At 40.7% G+C, this 21,664-nt stretch overlaps 4 protein-coding genes across 7 annotated transcripts in view; 1 reads left to right on the plus strand and 3 right to left on the minus strand.

Annotated features, from left to right (window-relative positions):
* Positions 1-3,288: 3,288 nt before the first annotated feature.
* crebzf (CREB/ATF bZIP transcription factor) lies at positions 3,289-6,394 on the minus strand. Of its 2 annotated transcripts, XM_032522067.1 has the most exons (4): positions 6,145-6,394; positions 4,341-5,179; positions 4,079-4,153; positions 3,289-3,684 (listed from the first exon to the last, which is right to left on the minus strand). In XM_032522067.1, exons 2-3 carry the CDS (start codon positions 5,117-5,119, stop codon positions 4,144-4,146), a joined length of 789 nt encoding a protein of 262 aa, XP_032377958.1. In that variant the 5' UTR covers positions 5,120-5,179; positions 6,145-6,394; the 3' UTR covers positions 3,289-3,684; positions 4,079-4,143. The 2 variants fall into 2 exon arrangements, with proteins under 2 accessions (XP_032377958.1, XP_032377959.1); XM_032522068.1 differs by having other exon boundaries at positions 4,079-5,179.
* Positions 6,395-7,554: 1,160 nt separating this feature from the next.
* las1l (LAS1 like ribosome biogenesis factor) lies at positions 7,555-10,466 on the minus strand. The gene has a single exon (XM_032522044.1). It carries the CDS (start codon positions 10,290-10,292, stop codon positions 8,586-8,588), a length of 1,707 nt encoding a protein of 568 aa, XP_032377935.1. The 5' UTR covers positions 10,293-10,466; the 3' UTR covers positions 7,555-8,585.
* Positions 10,467-10,716: 250 nt separating this feature from the next.
* Positions 10,717-17,318, minus strand: LOC116693227 (tumor necrosis factor receptor superfamily member 14; the record flags this gene model as incomplete). Of its 3 annotated transcripts, none has more annotated exon segments than XR_004332870.1 (7): positions 10,717-11,343; positions 11,446-11,530; positions 11,626-11,762; positions 13,351-13,435; positions 14,125-14,277; positions 15,821-15,946; positions 17,226-17,318. XR_004332870.1 is itself a non-coding variant. In XM_032522069.1 (7 exon segments), coding segments are annotated over 7 exon segments (647 nt in total), but the record flags the coding sequence as incomplete, so codon positions are not given.
* Positions 17,319-19,452: 2,134 nt separating this feature from the next.
* The window catches only part of haus7 (HAUS augmin-like complex, subunit 7), a 5,519-nt gene continuing 3,307 nt past the window's right edge, over positions 19,453-21,664 (plus strand). The window contains exons 1-3 of the mRNA XM_032522064.1: positions 19,453-19,652; positions 21,282-21,397; positions 21,494-21,564. Coding sequence (XP_032377955.1) covers positions 19,596-19,652; positions 21,282-21,397; positions 21,494-21,564 — 244 coding nt within the window. The 5' untranslated portion in view covers positions 19,453-19,595. The remainder of the gene's footprint in view (positions 19,653-21,281; positions 21,398-21,493; positions 21,565-21,664) is intronic.

The following is a 21,664-nucleotide window of genomic DNA, read 5'->3' on the forward strand; positions in this document are numbered from 1 at the left end:
GGGGGCATTGGCTCTGTATTGAAATGTCCCACTGAGGCAATAATTATAAATCCCATGAAACCTCTAGGCCCTATGAAGCAGCCCATGACCCTGAGACAGCTAAATGGAACTCAGCCATAACTGTACTGCTTAAAGCTGCTGTAACATGTAACCTTGTTAGAGTTACACTCTACTAACATCCATGTGGTCCAGGTAGCTTTGCATAAATAATGGTTGTCATACGCAAGAATACTTTTACAGTAGTAAAATTCCAAGCCTGTACCTGTACCTGTTACTTTTACTTGAGTAAAGAAGTTAAATCTGTACTACTACCAGAGTATTTTGAACACAAGTAACTGTACTTCTTGAGTACTTGTGCCATCTCTGGTCATTCTGAGTAGACCGACGTGACCGTGGCGGAGGTTTTGGTGTCCAAGTGAAAAGCAAAAGTGCAGAATCCCATTATTTAGATTTATAAAACAGCCTAATTGGTTAAAGTGCTCATATTCTGCTCATTTCCAGGTTCATCATTGTATTTAGAGGTTGTACCAGAATATATTTCATTTTCAAAAAAACATTTGTCATACTGCACATTGCTACAGCTCCTCTTTTCACCCTATGTGTTGAGCCAGACTGATCTCACAAACTGGCATATAAGACACACCAATTTGCATGCCATTATTGGCGTGTTATAAAGACGCACGCTCGTTATTTCAGCGTGTTTATCAATACCGTTTGGGCTGCATTGACTAAAATTTCCTTGCGATTGCGTGTTAACTTACGGCGTAGCTAGTATGAAAGGGCGGAAATCAGCGTAGGGAGGTTAATGGTACATGGGTAAAACAGGACTAAAACCACAGAACCTCAGAGGACTTGGATCCAGGAGGCCCAGGATGTTGTCCCGTGTGACTTTTCCTCAACGGTTTCTTCTTTTACTATACCCAACCAAGTTCTTTTTTCCTAAACCCAACAATAGCTTTCTTCTCGTGGTAACACAGCAAGTTCCGATAACAGGGCAACTGGTATGTGTACACTTGCTGTATATCGCTTAGAGATACACACGCACAGCTTAAAAAAGGCATACAGACAACACGCCAATGGCTTAACAAAGTTGGCGTGTACATTTACAGTCATATGATGCCATGTTGGTTGAGCTCTGTTTTATCTACCGAGTGAGGCATCTCACTTCTGTTGAATCTTTGTTGGGAGTATGAGGGCATGCCACGCTAGCAGCTAGGCGAGCATTTTTTCAGGGAATTATTTGCTGTGAAAACCATCTGAAGAGCTGGTCTGTGTGGTTAGCCTTTAACTCAGCTCTGACAGCAGCTCGTTCGATGCGTTTACTTTTTCCTTTCACACAGCCTCCGACGTCTCCTCGTTCAGATGGCAACAGCAGCTTGCTACAAGGACCCGCAGCAGCCATCTGAAACAAGGACCCAACGGACGCTGAGGGAGAACCTTTTCCACTGAGTTGCCTTGCGGTCAGACAGCACTTTCCTGAAATCATTTCTACTCTTTGATAGCCTCTCCTCTAAAATTACAGTTTCGTTAAAGGCGTCTGGTGGCACTGACAAGAGTGAAGTTGGGTAGAACGGCTTTAGTTCCTTACGCAAAAAGTCTGACAAGGCGGTAAAAATAATCTTAATTTAGAGTTCACTGATGCTAGTAATGATTTAAGCGGTGCCTTTTTTGTGTCAAAAATGTTTAGCCGTTATCTCTGTCCACAGCAGTACGTTGCTTAGCTACCGTGTTGCTACTCGTGTGTGCTTCTCCAAGCTTGGGGCGGGGCAATTGCCATCTACTGTAGCTAATACACTGACGGTCGCTAAGTACCGCACACACAACCCCACTTCAAAACATCCAAACTATCCCTTTAAGCAGACCAACCCAGGCCCATGAAAATAACCCACCAAATGTTAAACAGTGCACCTTTTCCACAGCACACATTTTGTCTCGTCATAGTAGTAAAAGCACAGGTGTTAAAAAAATAAATAAAAAAATGATGGCTGCATTCCTCTTAAGGGAGGCTGTAGGACTGTTCATGTCGGCTTCCTGGAATAGCGTACTGGGACACCTAATGGAACGGAGCCATTGTTACTGTTAAATTTCACCTGTGCTTTACCTACTTCAACATGTCCAAATGCCTGCGGTGAAAAAAGGTCTATTATAAAAATTTAAAAGAAAAAAAGCTATGCTATCTATGGTTTTAAGTTAAAGGAGAATTCCGGTTGATTCCACCACGTAGCTCTGTTGTTAAATGTGGAGGTCTGTCAGTAGAGAGAAAAACAAAACCAATCGGTGCAGCCTACACCGTGTTATCTTCCTGCTAGAGTTAGCACCCAACAGGCTTCAGGGCAAGTTTAAAACATGTGTTTAGCTTCTCAACATGTTCAAAATGTAATTAAAAGTGCCTACCCATGTGCAGTGATTCCTTCTTAGTGAACACAGGGAATCTGATTGCAGTAGATGTGAAAGAAATGCAGGAAAGTTGTACTAATCCAGCTGTGTTTAGTTCCTGTGTTGAGACTGCGGTTAGAGAGCTTAGGGACCGTTTACAAACTACAACACAGAACAGAGATAAAACAAAAATATGTAGGCTATCAATTTAATGATTGTATAAAGTAGTGTCTCCAAATGTGCTTCAATTACAACTATCCCCTGCTAGTTGTCCTACAGCACTTACTTTGCAAAAAAATAAGTGTATGCTTATTTTTGAAAATATGTTTGCATCTCTTAGTAGTCTGTAGACAGTCCCTAAGCTCTCTAACTGCCGTCTCAACAGCGTAAGTAAACACAGCTGAATTAACACAACTTTCATGCATTTCTTTCACATCAATAGCAGTCAGATTCACTGTGTTCACTCAGAAGCAATAACTGCACATGGGGAGGCACTTATGACATTTCGAGCATGTTTAGAGGCTAAAAACACATTTAAAACTTGCCCTGTTTAAGCCTGTTGGGTGCTATCGCTAACAGGAGGATAACACAATGTTGGCGGCACCAATTGTTTCCATTTGTCTCGCTACTGACAGCACTCCACATTTACAAACAGAGTTACATGTTGAAATCGGCCAGAATTCTCCTTCAATGGGCTAAAACATGGGCAGGATGATTAATCCCTGTGGGCAGGCTGCATGCCTTGAACTTCCATCAAATGAGGTCTCGGTCATTTTGTTTAGACAACCTTTACCAGACTTGACCCAACTGTTCAGGAAAAGTAAGACCATTATCGGCAGAGCTTGCTGTTTAGAAAGAGAAAGAGAGATGCATTAATATCAACAGTACAGAACAAGACACAGTAAATATTTGTAACTCAAACATAATGAAAATATGATTTATTTGTTCAACATCAAGGCCATTTGCCTCAAACAAAAACGTATTCAAAGTTATATACACATTTACATTTAATTACACAACTGGCAATTTCACCACTTATTCAGATAATTTTGGATGCATTTAATTAATACATTCCAATATATCAAGACATGATGAGACTATTAAGCCTCTGATAGCATCACTAGTAATGGAGCAACAGCAGTCAAGCAAACAATGCATGAGTTACGCTGACAAGAGCTACAGATGTTGTGGAGTATTGGTAAAATATAATTACGTATACCATTTGTTACCGATACTACCTTTAAAAAAATACCAGGCCACGTTGGCAGCAGCTTGTCCAGCCTCTTCCCCTTCCACCAGCAGAATCCACTTTAGCATAAAGAAAAATAGGTGGCGCTAAATGAAAGCATTCTTTTGTACAATGGTGCTGGTTCACAAAGAGATCAGTTTTAACCCAGTCTTATCTTTATTTTCTTGCATTTCCAATTTGACTGCTGAGTCGAGATCAATCTTTGTGGAGCTTCACCTTTATCTTAACATTGTAGAATTTAGGATTCTTTGATTTAACTCTTTGTAAAATGTTAACATCAAATCATTTCCTGTAACAAACTATTAACAGAAAAATGTATTAAGGTCTCAAAATCCACTAACTGAGATATTTTTTGTTTATTTTTTAAATAAAAATAGAAGTACTAAGGTCGCTGCTGAATGCCTCAAGCCTGTAAAAAAAAAAAAAAAAAATCTTTTCTTGTCTGATCCTTACCATGGAGTCAAGCAGGTAAAGATGTTCAGAAAGCCACTCTTCCCGCATGGTGGATCAACCATTACCTAGAAGAAACTGTCAACAAGGTTTAGCAGTAACGTGTATTCAATCCATCATTTCACAAAATACACATGCACATTGAGCAGTTCTTAGGTAATCTTAACTAAGTCAACAGTGTTCATCCACCCTCAAGAAGTTCAGTACAGAGTCATAGCAAGTTCAGTCTCAAAATCTGAAAACAGAGATAAGTACTTGACCCTACATTTTGAGTGATGTGCTTGCACTCTCAGCACACTTGGTGCAGAACTCCACTGAGACGTGGTTCTTGTCCACATGCAGACACACGCCACCGGCTGTCTCTTTCTCCTCCACTTTCACGCGCTTCCTGGGTAAGGCATAGTCATGGTCGTTCGATTTGGGCCCCTGGAAAAGCGAAGAAGATAATTTCATCCCATTCACACCGCTCAGCCTGGACAAGAGCTGGGCTAACATGCTCTCATTGGCCAGCACAGCTCTCAGGTACCTGGTCTCATCTTCCAACTCTTCCACTCTCTTAGTCAGCTGAGAGTTTTCCTGTTTGAGCATGTTGTTTTCCGACGACAGAATGCCAACTTTCTTCTCCAAGTTGTCCACGTATTCTTTCTTCCTGAGACGATTCAATCTGGCAGCGATGGCATTTTTGTTGATCATGTGACTTGACTGGTTTTTCCTGTTAATCTTCGACTCGGCTGACATTCTCTCTGGAGATGAGGCTGTTGAAACATCCATCTCAGAATCTTGGTCTTTGGCATTGCACATGCCAAGATCCGCCAACTCAATATCGAAGAGCGAGGAGGTAGTATCTCTTCCAAGTGTCCATTTTAAGTCTTCAATTCCAAACAGGTCATCGAGCTCGATCCCAGCAGTGTTAATATCGTCAGCTGGGAACCCCTCATATGGACATGGGAGATCTTCGACCGTTTCCACGACATCTACCTCTTTAACCTCCTGAGGATGCACCTCTGTGTTGTTCACAACGTGCCCTCTTCTTCTGGTAATCATCGTAGTTTGACAGTGGGGTAAGTAAGTCAGCTGTCCAAAAGATTACTTTTGATTCCTTACCTGTTAAGACAACAAAAGTGTTAGTTTGTAATCCAGTCATCATTTTTGAAGGGAATGTTAGGGTTTTTAACTAATATGCTTGTCACCATTTCATCATTGACTAAGCAAGAAGCTAAACATTTTCGCTGTGGACTCTAGACAAATCAATTGGTCAGTGTGGACTGAGTGGTACTAAGTACGTGCCATACTTGACACTTTGTGATTGTCATGTTATCAACATTTTCGCAATAAAGCTGGCTCTTTTGAATTGTCATAAACTTCTTAATTCGTTAGCTAGGCAAAGTTAATGTAAAGTTTTAAGGGAAGTAAACCTAACAATGTGCAACACGCCAGAGTTATAGGAGGGGGGGGTCTTTTACACCGCAGAAGGGGTGTGTTGGCTAAACGTATTACCAACGTAACTGACTTCATGTTGACGCCAGGTCCAGCGTTAGCTTACTGTCACCTAGCTAGCAAGGTTAGCAGTAAATAGCTATGCGATGCTTTACAATAAAAGCTCTGCAATGCGCACTGTCACACATGCACCTAACGAAACACAACCCCCCACTGTTGCAATAAAAAGCTTATGTATTGGTCCAATCGAGAAAGGAAGACATCTCATATTCGGCACATTAGCTAGCTAGCTTTACTCACAAGGCCTTGATTGTCTTAGCAGCACATCTGCTTTAGCATCCAGCTAACGTTAGTTTAGCTCTGTGTCCAACATTAATTTAAGTGTCTCTGCTGGGTGTTCTGGTGCATTCAAATAAAAACTCAACATTTAGCTAGCTGGCTAGCTTGCCCACGGCGGCATTGTTCGTCTAATTCAGCTGGGTATCATTAGCCCATTTAGCTAGCTAACTAGTTAGCAAGTGCACTCGGTTTGCGTTAAAGCTAACCCAGCTAACGTTGACTAAAGCCATGAGGCGCAGAACCCAGACATGACGCAGCATCTTTTAACGACACTTCTTCAATCAACAACTTACCGTCGTGTCTGAAAAATAAATGCACTAAAAAAACAAAAGAGCAACAGCGTCATTCGACGAAACTGTGCTGGTTATTGAATCCTTGCTGAACCGCGCAAAGCTAGAAAACGAAGAGACAATGGCGCAGTCTACTGCAGGCGAGACGACCAAGGACGAACTGCGTAGACACTTCCGCACACAGTATTCAAAATAAAAGTCCCACTGAACTTTGCTCAGTGGACAACTACGTTTTCAATATGGCGCACTTGTTTATGCAGGTTATATATATATATATATAGCGCAGCTGCGCATTCATAAAAGACCAGACAAGTTAATACCACTCTGACAGTCTCAGAGAAATTACAAATTGTAAGCTTCATAAAGTAGTGTTTGAATTCTTACATGAGGAGTTACATGTTGTGTTACATTATATAGGTGTTTTTATTTTTAGGTCACTGTGTAAATATTTTAAGAATCTATCCTGTTATGTGCTTTATAGGGAAAACATAATCACAAATATTTTGGTCAATATTGAAATCACGATTATTTAACATGATTAATCATTAACCTTTTGATGTAATGGATAGTGTCCAGGCTATAATCTTTTGGTGTGCTTTATCACGCAGAAAGTGTCTTTGGCTCAGAATAAGATTTGTTTTACTACCGTTAACAGTTGGTTCAGCTTTTAAGATATCACACATAACTTTACACCTAATGAACAATTCCAAATACATAACACAATATTGCATCTCACCTCACATCTTCACTCACTATGACCACTACTAGCCTACTGTCATCACTGAACATTGAGCTAAAATATGAACAATAAAGTCGCCCTCGGTGGGCTTAATAGCTACCGAAGGAAAAATCCAGCACATAGACGGTACCTTCGAATAACGTTAAGTTTGACTCATGTTGACTCATTTTACATACAGTTTAACAAGAAAACTAAATGCTGAGGGAACATTACTGAGTTTTTTCATGTTGGTTTTTGGCTGTAGGCCTGTGCACCCAGCTGGGAAAACAGTGAGTGAATACACAAGACAAAATAAGAGTGCTCTTGCAAAACAAAACATGGCAAAATAATCCTTTTTTCAGACAAAAAACTAAATCGAAATTCAACTAATTGCACAGCCCTAGTTCTGTATGATTTTTTCATTTGTACTCAGTCCTCATCCTACCAAGATGGCAAAGTGATATAAGTAGAAAGGTTCTTATTCTTGTTTGTTAAGTTCTCTTTTACCTTTCAGGGGAAGTCTTTAAATGTGTAACAGAACATACACTGTGTCCCTTGTGAACAGTGTCGGCTCAATATGCAACAATCAGCCATTCTCCACATTAGATACCCTTCCCAAACAAATATGCTGGCATTCAGCTCCATAAAGCTTACACTCAAAAAGGACACAATCACACTCCTTCAGCAGAAAACTGTTTTATTGAACATGAGTGCGCAGAAGAAAAAGTATAACAAAAAAACTACCTTGTGTTTACAACAATACCCTCTCTACAAAAGGTTTTCAACTGAAAGGCACCGACTCCAAAACACTTGGTAGGGGCCGACGACGGTGACGTATGAACAGCGGAAGTTCACTTGCATGACTGGTGAAAGAAATTTAAACTGTACACCATCATAATGAATCAACCATATCCAAACTCCACCCCACATTCTTCCCTTGTCACGTGCAGTATATGATGTTTCATAAGACGTGTTAAATCTCGGCACGTTTCACCAGTTGGAAATATTGAGACAGCATATAACATAGGAGGTGTGCAAAAAAACCAAAACAAAATCAAGCTCTATCGTTTCAAAATCGATTCATAAATATATATATTTTTTTAAATTTAGTTTTGAAATGGTGTATAATAATAATCACATGGGAAAAGTAACAAGTACATACTGTGATTTTTTTTTTTTTTGAGAATCGTTTTTGACTATAATAAATATCGATTTTGAATTGAATCGTGACATTGTCTAATACCGAACATATTTCCTAATACAACATGAGGAGATTTGCAAATGCTTTACATTAGGGCTGCAAATAATTAGTTTTTATTTTAAATTAACTTATGAATTGTTTGGTCTGCAAAATGTCAGAAACATGAATTCTTATTTTATTTTTTTAAATGTCAGCGTGGGCTCTGGGATATTATAATGGCCATTTTCAGTGGTTTCTGACATTTTATTAATCGAGAAAAGACTTTGTACTAAAAACTAATTATTAGTTGCTCTCCTAAACAATAGTCAACAAAAAAAAAACAGCAAATCCTCACTTTAAAGATGCTGTAACCAGTTATGTCTGGCATTAAGATAAATGATAAATGACCCGCACGCTGCTTGACACATCAGTTATCCTGCAACAAACCGTTAAGTATTGAAGTGAACATATTTTGAACATTTTGTTTCCATTTTTTTCCATAAGTTCAACAATGTGTCAGAGGCTAAAAGGACTATATTTCACAACTCAAAAAAGTTGCAGTCCGGATTTGAGCTTGTTAACATCACTGTGGTTCCACAGAAGGCCATCAGCTGTTCTCACTGGGGCTCCTGTGACGTTGTGCGTTGTGTTGCTCTCCAACTCCACCGGCTGGTCAAACACAGTCATGGTGGAGTAGTTCTCCACCATGAGGCAAGAGGGGTCATCGGACTGTCCAGGGACTTTACCAAGAGGATAGTTCTTCCACAAAACCTTGTCGCTGCACAGCTGCCACGGAGAACCTCTGAGCAATCTGGCTTTTTCGGCGTGAGTATCTGCCCAACTGTACTCCTGGGAGGACTCGCTCCTCTCCGCTGCAGCCGCGGAGCGGCGGCGAGACCGCTGCAGCTTCTCGTGCAGACTCTCCAGCGTGTATATGGGCTGCTGAGTCAGGGCCGGAGAAGAATCGCATTCTGAATGGGAAGACTGTGTGTAGATGGAGCAGAGCTGGAACAGCCTCTGTCGGGTTTCCAGAGGGAGAGGATGCTCCATGTCGTCCAGGATTAACTGGAGCAAATGAGGCGTGCAGATGCAGGGAGCATCCAGGCACGCTGAGAGCAGCTGCTGCCACCTCAGCTGGATGCGGTTTACAAAGACCCTGTCCTTCATTCTGGCCTTCTTCTGTCCCTTTGTTTCAAAATGGTATTCAAATTTGTTGCCGTTACAGAGGATGATCTCTGCAATCCAACCAGAAAGATAGAAAGCCCTGTGATGATTCTGCTCTTTGGTGAGCACTTTCAATTCACCAAACAGCTTCTCCAGAAGAAGATGAATAAAAGCAGGTGAGTTGAGCATCTTGAGCAGGGGCAGCCAAAAACGCAGGAAGGTTTGAGCGAGCCTGGGTTCAGTGGGACTGGCGTTGTCAGACGGATCGCAGCCTAACGTCTCCAGTTGCTCCACAGTAGGAACTAGAAACCCGTCCTCCAGCAGGACATCAACCAGCAGATTACTTGACTGCAAAGCGAACTGCTTGATCTCCCCTAGTAGCCAGCTCATGTCTGCAAAGGGGGCGGGCCACAAGTTCTTCTCTTTGTCTTCAGGAAGCCCGTTAAAAGCCTGGTACTGCTCCTTTTCAAAAGATATCAGAAGTTCGCGTGCATTCTTGTAGGCCTCCATTTCTTTCTGCCTGGCAAGGAGCTCGTCCTCTTGGCGTTTTAGGTCACTCTCTTCCTCTTCTCCATCCGACTCCGACTCCCAGTCCTCATTAGGCCCACCTCCCAACTGCCTGGACCAGTACTCCTGCTGGAGCCACTCTAGGACCACCTTGCATCCCTTTCGACACCATTTCAAGGAAGGAAGCTTCCTGTGTGTGAAGTCGTGCCTCAGGTCCACGACCCACTCTGGGATGTTTAAGTTCCCAGCCAGCCGCCTCAGTGGGCGGGCTGTTCTGCCCTGCTGTCGCTCCGTGATCAGATTGACGAACCTCACCAGTCCTGCTCCATAAAGCAAGACCAGATCATCCCCGTCCAGCTGTCCGGACCGGTCCAGCACCTGGCACCTGACCAGGTCCGCTGTGCAGTCCACTGCCACAGGGGTGCTGTTGGCATACCGGCCTTTCCACGCCGATATCCTCTGCAGGGCGTACCTCTGCAAGGCGGAGTCCTTCGAGTACAGATACTCCAGAACCTGGTCCCACTCAGCTTTGTTGGTCCATGCCACCACATGGCGTTTTTTCTCGGAGCTCTTTTTCTTCATTTCAACGGCGGACGGTCGACTCTACGTTAACACCGGGGACACATAACGCTCTTAAACAAACGCCTGTAAAATGGTTCTCCTCCGACTCGCAATTAAAACTGGAATAATAAAACTAGCTTTACGTCGCTGCGTCTACAGCTACCAGAAGCCCTCTACAGAGTGCATCGCATCCCGGAAATGACGTTAGCGTCCTTCTTCTTCTCTTAAATTACGTCGGCATTTAGCGGCCGTAGTGTTACACTACTGCCCTCTTCCGGAGGTGGTTACCTCCTACAGGGTCTGCAGTGTCCTCGTCGGTCCTGTGAAACTGACAGTGTCAGGGTTTTTTTTCCCGTGAAGGGCTCCTTAATTTCCACAAAGAGGCCAAGGACCCTTCTTTGATAAGATGTCATCCCAGCCCCAGAAATTGTTTAAAACTTCAAAATCAGAAAAATGTTTTTATTGCAAGAACAGGTACACTTGGAATTTGGAAGCTTTTTTTTTTTAAATTTTATTTCAGTAACAAGGCCTCTCAAAATGCTTTACGTAAAAACATTTAAATAGTAAAAGTTACAGCAGTACAATAAACGGAACATTAAAGAGCAGTTAAAACAGGTAAACATATAAAAGCAGCAAAATGGCAGATTTTAGACTGCGGGACAGTGTATAAGTCGCTGTTGTTGGAGCACAATAACAAAGTGTTACAAAAAAGGGAGAAAATACATTAAAAACAGTAAAAAAAACACTCACACTCACACATTCAAATGAGATTATACAAGATGTCTGTAGATTAGGCTGATGTTAGAACTTAGCTGCATGGTTAGTAGTAAACTTGTTAATACTATTTTTCTTTTATTTAGTGTTAAAACATACAGAAAATTCTATTTATTATTATTAATTATATTGTAAGAAGGGTATCAGACATTTCTAAGAGCCCAACACTAAACAATGTAAACCAAAACAATCTATTCTAATCTATATAATCACTGATGTTTTTGATGTTGGTGTTTGAACTGTCGGAATAACTGGAATAATAAATGGAGACCTAGTCACCAACTTCCATTACCGGAGTCTATATAGTTGGAGAAAAAAAAGAAATTAAAATGACATTAACACGTTTCTATGTAGAATGTCATGGGGTGCAAAATGTGAGAAACAGATATGGAGAACTTACTTTTATTTCTTTTGGTATAAGTCTGCCTGAAATCCAAAAGGAAGAAACGTAAATAACGTAAATAAAAACCATTAGCTGCCGTCCACTGGAGGCAATGGAGAGGAAAAACGGGAGGAGAAGATGTTACGGGTATGTTAGAGATTTGGCAGTTAGATTTAGGGATGCAAAACAAGCACTAACCTGTGATCACAAGCCCAGCGAGTGTTAATGCTAACAATATTACAGGTACGTAACAGAAGTTCTGTCTTGAGGCAGATCCACAGATAACATCACTCCTCGTGCTTCCTTCTTTGACCTTTACTTGGGTTTCTAAGCAACTGGTGGAAAAGAGAAAGACAGATTAAGTACTTGGTGTGTTTCATATGACACACTGCAGTGTCATCACAATCATAAAAGAACAAAGTGGGTAACGTCAAACTGATTAAAAAACAAATCAATATTAAAAGGAAAGAAGGATTTGTTCAATCACAGAGGAAATTTGAAGCATAAAACTCAACTATTAGCAGACTGATCTCATGAAATAGTGCATGCATTTATAAATAATAAATAATAATCCCGTTGAGATTCAGAATCTCTTTTTCAAGGGAGGCCTGGCCAAGACAGCAGTACTTAAAATATACAGTAAAAAACATCATCTCAACATAATCGCCAGCAGCGCCCAATGACAGCACATGGCCATGTAGTACTCCAGTAGTCCTTTATCCTAACTTTAAACTGTGTCATTGTTGATAGGCACTCCAATCCAAAATGCTTCTGCAATTTATACCAGGATGAAGGTGCAAAAACTTTCACCGAAGACAGTTTGCATTCGGGGAAGGTCACGCATGATTGGCCCTTTTGATCGAAGATTACATATGCTGGTAGTGACGTTAGGAGTCAGGAGAGAACATAAGTAAGAAGGCAGTTCCCACAGTATGAGCTTAAAAAGAAAAATATACCAATGCTCCAACCTCCGATTGTGCAAAGAAGACCAACCAACGCTCTCATGCAAGTGTTCCGGCTGCTGTCAGGAGCTGTATGTGGTTACTGTGTGTGTGTGTGTGTGTTTCAGTATGCTAAACAGGCTGCGTGATCACCATACCAACCTCATCTGGTTCATGCTGCGTCCCTTACCCCTAGACATCGGGGGCGTAACACAAGCTACAGCGATGAGTATGAAAACTAGAATTAGTTACAATCTTAGTGCTGCATGATATACTGAGTCCAGCGTTTTCAGAGAAGATTGATTTGCACGCATGGATAAAATATCACCATAATCCAGTACTCACAGAAATGTTGCTTGTATGAGTGTTTTTCTCACAATAAAAGCCTTTGTTTCTCTAATAGAAACCCCGCCTTTTTTGTTAGACACTCTATATGCTGCTTGAAGGAAAAACTTCTATCTTAGAAGAAATCAAGATATATGATAATGTATGACACGCCAATTTGTTTGCCATTATTGGCGTGTTATCAAGCATACTTACTTTTTATCATGTTTATCAGTGCCGTTTAGCCTCCATTGAGCTACATTACCTTGCCACGGTGTGTGAATTTATGCTGTGGCGAGTAGTATGAAAAGGCGAAAATCCACGTTGGTTGGGCTGGTGGACGGGTAAAATAGGACTTTCATGTTTCCTAAACTCACTTTCTTCTTTTACGGAAGCCAACCCCGTTCTTTTCCTAAACTCAACCATAACTTTCTTCTTGCGATAACACGTTCTCGCAAAAACATGGCAAGTGGCGTGTATGTGTACCCCTGCTATATACAGCGTAGACATACAGGTGGAAAGCTCAAAACGGGTACGGGTAACACGCCACTTGGCTTAGGAAACTCAACGAGTATATTTACACAAAGTCATAATGCTATGTTACAATTTGTGCAAAAACAAAAGAGGTCAACCAATTCCTTATTAAACTATTTCTTACATAGTCCAATTGGTGCAATTCACTCCATCCGTTGAAAAGTAGCCCGGCTGACACTGTTCACACACCGTGTCAGTTTTCTTGTTTCCTAAGAGAAACACACAACAGAGAGAGTCACTACACAGGAAGCCAACATCCAGTGAAGAACCATCATTAATCAGACTCAAATCAGTGCCTTCATTGAGTGTTGTTACATAAACAATAGTATCCCAGTTATCATCAGGGTGTGTGTAGCAAGACCGTCAGTGCAGGAAATCAGTCCTAATATATTTTTATATTTTGAGATATAAGTAAATTTAGTCCTACTGTAGATTAACTTTCAGGGGGGTTAATGAGACGTCAAGTAGGAGCTCAGGTCATCATATCCTGGTTTCAGAAACTTAAATATTCTAGCTGGAGTACTCCAACAACATCTGTGTGCTGTAAAAAAGAAAAAAGTCAAATTCTGACACCAGTCTGACAGATAAACTAAATTATCACTCGTCTTCCATTTCTGATGATCAGATGGAAAGGCTAAAAGCTGCAGAGTCCAGGCCACCGGAAATCAAACTGGCACAGAAATGACCAATCTGCTGGATTTGGAGGAGTCACAGACGTGCGTGAGCTGTCACAGAGGCTCAGAAACCAGGATCCTGTTAGCGACGTGTATACACAAAGCTGAAAAACAGGACTACCGTATTTGCCATTTAAATGCTGTAGCCTGAATAATGAGACTCAAGACCAGCATAGTCGTGTGCATGTAAACCTACTCATTAGAAGACTTAATAAATGTCTTACCTGGTTCTTTTATCCTCTGACCAGGTGCACAGCGCGTGTGTTTCTGTGCCACACTACATCCTGTATCATCTATCAGCTCTTTGCAGAAATGCCCACTTAAAACATCACAGACTGTGTCTGTCGTTGCTGTGCACTCCTGTTTGACAAAGAGACCTGAGAGCAAACAGAAAGAAACTCATTCAACTATTGTTATATTCATAAATTTAAACATTTTATGCAAGCTTAAATACTATCTGACATAATGTGATCATGTGCTTCTCAGGTGACTGCAATTAAGGGAAAAGTTCCAGATACATGACACATTTTTATTTGGCAGTAGCTCAGTCCGTACGGAGTTGGGTTGGGAACCGGAGGGTCGCAGGGTCCGTACGGACCGGACTGGTAGCTTGAGGGACGCCAGCTCACCCCCTGGACACTGCCAAGGTGCTCTTGAGCAAGGCACCGAAACCCCCCCTAACCGTTCAGGGCGTCTGCCCAGCAGTCGCTGTCCACTCACTCTGATATCTCTCCATTAGTGCGTGTAACAGGACCTGAGCATGTGTGTGTATGTCAGGCCTGTGTGTAGTGTGTAATAACAGAGTGTAAATTGTACTTTCCCGACTGGGGAATTATAAAAAGTATAAATTACAAAAACAATTAAATTAACTGTGTTACTCACTGTATTATTTACAAAGACAATATGACTGTCAATTCACACATTGACAGTGTGAATCATGGAAAACATTTACTAAATATGAACAATAACGTTGCTGTCAGTGGGCTTCTTTTTTTTCTATTGATCCCCAGAGGAGAGATGTGGATGTTGCCGCAGCACAAGACGGACAGAGAGGAACATGACAAAGTAAAAGAAAAATAAGAATAAATACAACAAAATAACGTAAGTGTCTTATGTCTGTTATCCCTGCATGTTCTGGTGTTTTATCTTTTGTTTATTTGACTGTATTAGATTGTATTTTTTTGTACTGTGAAGCACTTTGTGCCTGGTGTCTGTGAAAGGTGCTGTATAAATAAACGTTGCTTGCTTTAATCATAATTTTAAGTACCAAAACAAGAACTAACCTTAAAAGTAATCCAGGTAATTACTCCTTTAGAACAGGTTCCCGACCTTAACTGGTATTGGATTTGGGAATCATCCAATGGCCATAATAGCCGCCTGCATATATATATTCACAGTACATATTCACCTGTAAACTCTGTGAACCATCAGTATATTATGTTCATTGTACATATTTGTAAAAATTCTATTTATAGTAATATCCACCTGTATATTATATTCAGTACATTTCCAGCTGTAAATCTTGCTCACAATACTTGTTATCTAAATTTATATTCATAGGACAAATCTATCTGTAAAATCCTGTTTATAGTAGTATTTTTATTCTATATTTATTCAGTACATATCCATGTCCTGCACTTATGGAACCAGTGTATATCCTGCACCTGCTGCTGTTGAACTTCTGGTTAGACCCAAACTGCATTTTGTTGCCTTGTACCTGTGTAATGACAATAAAGTTGAAACTAATCTAATCTAATCTAATCTAATCTATCTGTAACATTTGGTCAAATGTTGGTCATATATCCTAATTCCTTTAAACCTTGTCCATGTTACTGCAACTTACTTCTCAAAATTAAACTCGATTTGGAGGTTGTGAATAAGAAAGAAAGAGATACATCAATCACTTCATTACGGACGCACCTTGGTCACAGACGATGCAGGGGATGCAGCTACGCAGGCCGTTGGGTCTGTTCATGAAAGTCCCGTTCACACATGAGCTGCACCGAGTGCCCGACAGTGGTGTGCAGTCTACTCGGACAACTGTCCCTGATGGAAAATAACAAACACACAAAAGACGTTAAGATACTGTGTCTGACTGTAACTACATCTTTCAGATCTTTACTGTGCTAGTGTATAAAAACGCTTACATCACGGACCAGAGGGCAGCTGAATATTCACTTTAGGATCAGTTTAATTAATTATTTAACATAGTCTCACTGACTTCCTTTCTCATCAAGTGACGTGTATACAGCGTCTATATTTTTTAAGAAGACAATAAGAGCTTTAGAGTTCATGGAGTGGACAAAGATATCATGTTACTGTTTTACGAGGCAGCCACTGATGCTAACCACCAGTTCCTCTTCCGGAGATCTTCGAGGAGGCGCTGAGGACTCAGGGTTTTTTATCCAGGACCCGAATCACATCTTGAATAGTGAGTATGAGCCATCGGGCAAAAGATACAGGTTCCCAAACTACACGCTGAACAGGTATAAATACTCATTTGTGCCTCTTTCAATCAAACTAATGAATAACAACAGATAAGGTGTGTATGTGCATTCCAGCTGCAGTGAGTGTGTGTTTTATCTCATTACTACAGTTGGGTGTGACGGTGCTGAAGTTAATCATGGGTAATATCTGTGGTATTTACCATTATGGTTGTACGATGTACAATATCTGATAGGGAACTGGTGCAATATGTTTTATATTTGATATGGTAGTGTTCAAGGATGCATTTGGGCATTGTACAATACCTAAGTTACTGGCAACTGCATGAGTTAATGGGAATGTGCCATCTGGGCAGAATTAAGTGCCATATGAGGGGGAGGATGTGTTGTGGTCTCTCTTCTCTTCTCTGTGAGGGCGAAGGACAGTGTGGGGGGTGTCTGGTGTGAGGTTTATCAGATGATTATTTACGCACTGGATGAGATATTGTATGATGATTATGTTTCTACGCATGTTTACTGTATTTGTATGTGCTTATGTGCAGTGGGTCGCCATTTTCACTTCTATTGACTGCCCAAGATGAATGAAGAAATATCTCATCTTATTAAAACTGAACTTATTGTGTTCTTATTAAAACACAACCAAAGTGTTGACCAAAGGGCTGTGACGTCACAGACCAAAGCAGGTTGCTAAAAATCACACACATATAAGGACAGACACACACATTCCTCACAGCTTATAGGCACAAATAAACCCAGACCAGCCACATCAGGAGGACTCAAATGTCAGTGGCCATTACATTGAGTGTGTGTTGGTGCTTTAATGTGAATAACATGCTAACTAGCTAGCTAGCTAGCTGGACCCAGTAGTAGTAGTAATGTACCTTCGCTGCACATCGGACAACACAGCCCACTCCTGGTTCCATATTCCTTTGAAAGACAGCCCAGCACTGGCAGCAGGACGGCGGCGAGATAAACTGTGACAAGAAATCGGTTTTAGTTTCACTTCCTTAGGTATGTCCGTAGATAGATAGATGCCACATAGGCCGCCTGCGGCCTGCGCTATGCTAAAGCCTGTACTGTTACAGCACCGTCTGCAGTACTTACCCAACACCACCAATGTCAGATGCATTATAACGCAGACTATCACATAGTTCTCTTAAATATTGTTTTTTTTTTAGAATATATTGTAAACAACTAAATTAATTCAACAGCAGTAGGGATCTCTTTAACTGTCTATGGGAGGAGGAATTCCCCTTACTCCTGGGCAGTGTTGCCAGATCTTGCGAGACAAATACGCAACCAGGCCTGTGAAAACAAGCCCAAAATAAGCGACTTTTTCTACGTAGCCCCCCTAAGATCCTGGAAGAGAAAAATAAATAAAACTGTGTTACAATCCATGTAGAAAGATTGGTAAACTGTACACACGGTAGGCTAGAGTTTATTTATTTTCTCCCCCTGAGCTTCAGGACAATGACCACAGGAGTAAGTTAAACCACCTTTTAACATTATTTAACATTAGAAAACTGACTTTTTTTCACAGTGATTTTGAGTTGTTCCCCATGATGGGCTGAATCCATTCTTTTCCTCCTTTCTCTTTCTCCCAGTCTTTGTTATACTTCTTCCCGTATTTCACCCACTTTATCCCGGGCATTTATTCCTCCAAAAACTCTCCTACAGTACACTCACCATTAGTCGCTACTCGCGCATTTTCCTAACCAGAAAACAACAGACTGCCCTGCTCTGCCTCTGATTGGTTGGTACTCGTTTCCATCTGGGTCAGAGCCAATTAGAAGCAGGAAGTGGGTGGGAAATAACGCTGCTGTCTATTGTGTTTATGGGGAAAGGGCCGGGATCGAGCGAGCCGGCAAGGACAAGCTGTGTACAAGCCCAAATAAACAACTACACTTTAGTGACAAGCCCAAAAAAAACGCAACCCGCGACTACCAATATTTGTAAGCGACTTTACAAAAAAACAAGCCCAAAGTCGCTTAGAATAAGCGGACATGGCAACACTGCTCCTGGGCGTATACACGCATAGACAGTTAAAGAAATGGACCAACAGATCATGAGTCAATACAGTTCAATAAATAATTATGTTTTACTTCTTTTACTCAGGGGACTTTTATTTTAAAGGTCTACATGTATTTATTTCAGGAGACTTTCATTTCATAAGTCCACATTTGTTTATTTACCCTTTCTATTTCCACTTCTTACAGTCAGATGTTCATCTCACAGATCAAAAAAGAAGAAGCAATCACTAGTATCATCACTAGAGGAGATATTTCCACTTCTTACATGTTATCTTACAGACTCAGACTAAAAAAAGAAGAAGCAATCGCCAGTATCATCACTGGAGGAAATAAAAAGTCATGATTTTTTGCCAGTTGGACCAGACCACAGCAATTTTGCGATAATCAATATATTACTAGACAATCCTATAATTAGATTAGATTAGATTAGTTTCAACTTTATTGTCATTACACAGGTACAAGGCAACGAAATGCAGTTTAGGTCTAACCAGAAGTGCAACAGCAGCAGGTGCAGGATATACACTGGTTCCATAAGTGCAGGACATGGATATGTACTGAATAAATATAGAAATGAATACTGTTATAAACAGAATTTTACAGATGGGTTTGTCCTATGAATATAAAATATAGATAACAAGTATTGTGAGCAAGATTTACAGCTAGAAATGTACTGAATATAATATACAGGTGGATATTACTATAATTATACATCATGATATCGGCCTGACTAAATATGCCCATGAAAAGATAAAGTGCAGGTTTTCTCTTTTCATTCACTGCAAGTCCAAACTGTTAAACAATTCTGCAGCACATAGTTCAGTCTGTAAATTAAAACGAATAATCAAGTTTCTCGCAGGTGAATCGAGTCTTGTATCCCACAAAGGACAACAATATATTTCCGTATAATGTCGATATTTTGTCCCGGGCCTAATAGACATAGGCTAAATATATTATATATAAAACCACTTAATAATGAATAAATCTATAAAAAAATAATCACTCAAAAATGTATCCCTCTATTTTTCAATTCATGAGATTTTCATCACCTCATTTATTATTTTTTCATTTTTGTTCCTTCCACCCTGAGTCCACACTCCAAGTCAGTTGGGGGCGATAATGCACCCGGAAGTCGTTTGCCAACCACCCTTAATTTTCGAACGAAGAAGAACGAAACATCACAATCACACAGAAGAAGAAGAAGAAGAGCGACTTGTTTGGTAAATGGCGGGTGCTTTGAAAGAAAAACAACTTGTGCGACATGTTTATGCTGCATTGCAGGTAAAAGAAGTTAAAGTAACAGGCACAACATTTTAGTTTAATCATAGCGCGTGCTTTCCGGAAGTTTGGTTGATGTTTATTATAACAAGTGACATTTCTGCTCCTGTTAGTTTTGGGCTGCTAACGTTAGCCACGACGGTAGATGTTCACAATTCAAACCCGTTCCCCAGCAGCGGGTTAGATATCCGAAGATGACTTAATTTTGACCAAACAGTTTCATTTTTAGGACGTGATGGTGAACAGACCTGCATGTGTTTTAAGTTTTGAGGGGGGCAGTAGCTCAGTCAGTTGGGTTGGGAACCGGAGGGTCGCTGGTTCAAGTCCCCATACGTACCAAAGTGTGGTGGTGGACTGGTAGCTGGAGAGGTGCCAGTTCACCTCCTGGGCACTGCCACGGTGCTCTTGAGCAAGGCGCCAAACCCCCAACTGCTCGGGCGCCTTTCCATGGGCAGCCCCCTCACGCTGACATCTCAACATTAGTACATGTATATGTGTATACATGTGTTTAATTTCCCTTTCCATTTAGGCCTGTGTGTAATAACAGAGTGAACACATTGTAATATCCCTTTGCGGGATTAATAAAGCATTTATAATTATTTTTAGAGTAGAAGACTGTTGAGCACCTTCAACATTATCTTACTTTACCCTTTAAGCGGGCCTACTTATTCTAGAAAGGCAAACCGTTAACTTCATTTAACATGTCTTTCTCTGACAATCACAAGTTCTTCATATCACTTCGTATGCAGGTTACACACACACACACACACACACACACACACACACACACACACATAGAGCTCAACAGTCCCGCCCTTCCTCCGAGAGACCTTCCGGAAGTACATTTCTCCCATTGGAAAAACCCGTATGTAAAGAGTTTTGGGCCATGCCTTAGGCTAGCCAGCTACGACGTGACTCATAAGCATCCAACATAGCATTTTGAGTGAAAAAAACAAACAGAAAATCCAAGAAAAGTTGAAGGAAGACTGCGCAGAGTGTGATACATCACATTGGGAAAGGGCGCCATCGGATAATAATACTGAACATTACTTAAAGACAATACTAGATATACACTTTTAGGGTTTTGATTATTTCTGCAATTCAAAACAAATTATGAATGAATATGTTCTTATCATTTTGGTACATAATTAACTTTAAGAACAAATGTACAGGATGTCTACATTTGTCAAAAATAGTACAGTACTCGTCATACACACGTGGCATAAGGACATTTTTGTTGTTGTTGCATGAACCCCTGTAATATAGGTATGTGTATATATATATATATATATATAGCAACATAATTATAAATATTGTAAAGCAATGCAAGAATTAAAGGGGTAGGAGTACATAAGTTTTACTTCTTCCTACTCCTTTTCGCACATGTAATAGAGAGATGTTAAAGAAGGATACTTTGTTTATGTTTCTCTCCAATTTTTTTGTTTTACTATTTCTTTTTATTATTATTTTTATTTTTATACACTTTCTCTTGCATGTTCGAAATAAAGATATCAATCAATCAATCAATATTATTCCCACTGTCCCTTGCTATGTGTTTCTGCATTAAGAGATTAATGGACTACATCAAATCGTCTTAACGTTAAATATCCTCTGTGTGTTGTCTTTGTTGAGGCTGCGTCCTGTCCCTTGGTGGAAGGTCTGTACCTACAGGAAGCAGACAGCATGCTGCAGCTGCTGTGTACTCCCTCTCAGCACCGCACCGACATACTGGCATGGATCTGCAGCAGGTAGAATAAGCGACATAGAACCCTGTTCTCATCCATCGAACATCATTTGAATATAAAGTGAATCCCTCTGCCCTATCTTGTCCTGTCACTTTACAGTATCAACCCAAACTTTGCCAATTCCAAGACGATATCAGTGGGATTCAAAGGCCCAGATGTTTTAACCAAAGGTAACGTTGTCTGTCAAAGGCCAACTTTCCTACACAGCTTTATTTGCCAGGTATGAGCACACATACGAGGAATTTTGCTTTGGATCGTATTGCTCACAAT

The sequence above is a fragment of the Etheostoma spectabile genome, chromosome 7, assembly GCF_008692095.1.
Source record: "Etheostoma spectabile isolate EspeVRDwgs_2016 chromosome 7, UIUC_Espe_1.0, whole genome shotgun sequence".
NCBI lineage: Eukaryota > Metazoa > Chordata > Actinopteri > Perciformes > Percidae > Etheostoma > Etheostoma spectabile.

Bases quoted from the DNA above. Each gene is read 5' to 3' on its own strand.
- crebzf (XM_032522067.1), bottom strand. From the start codon at position 5,119: ATGATTACCAGAAGAAGAGGGCACGTTGTGAACAACACAGAGGTGCAT.
- las1l (XM_032522044.1), bottom strand. From the start codon at position 10,292: ATGAAGAAAAAGAGCTCCGAGAAAAAACGCCATGTGGTGGCATGGACC.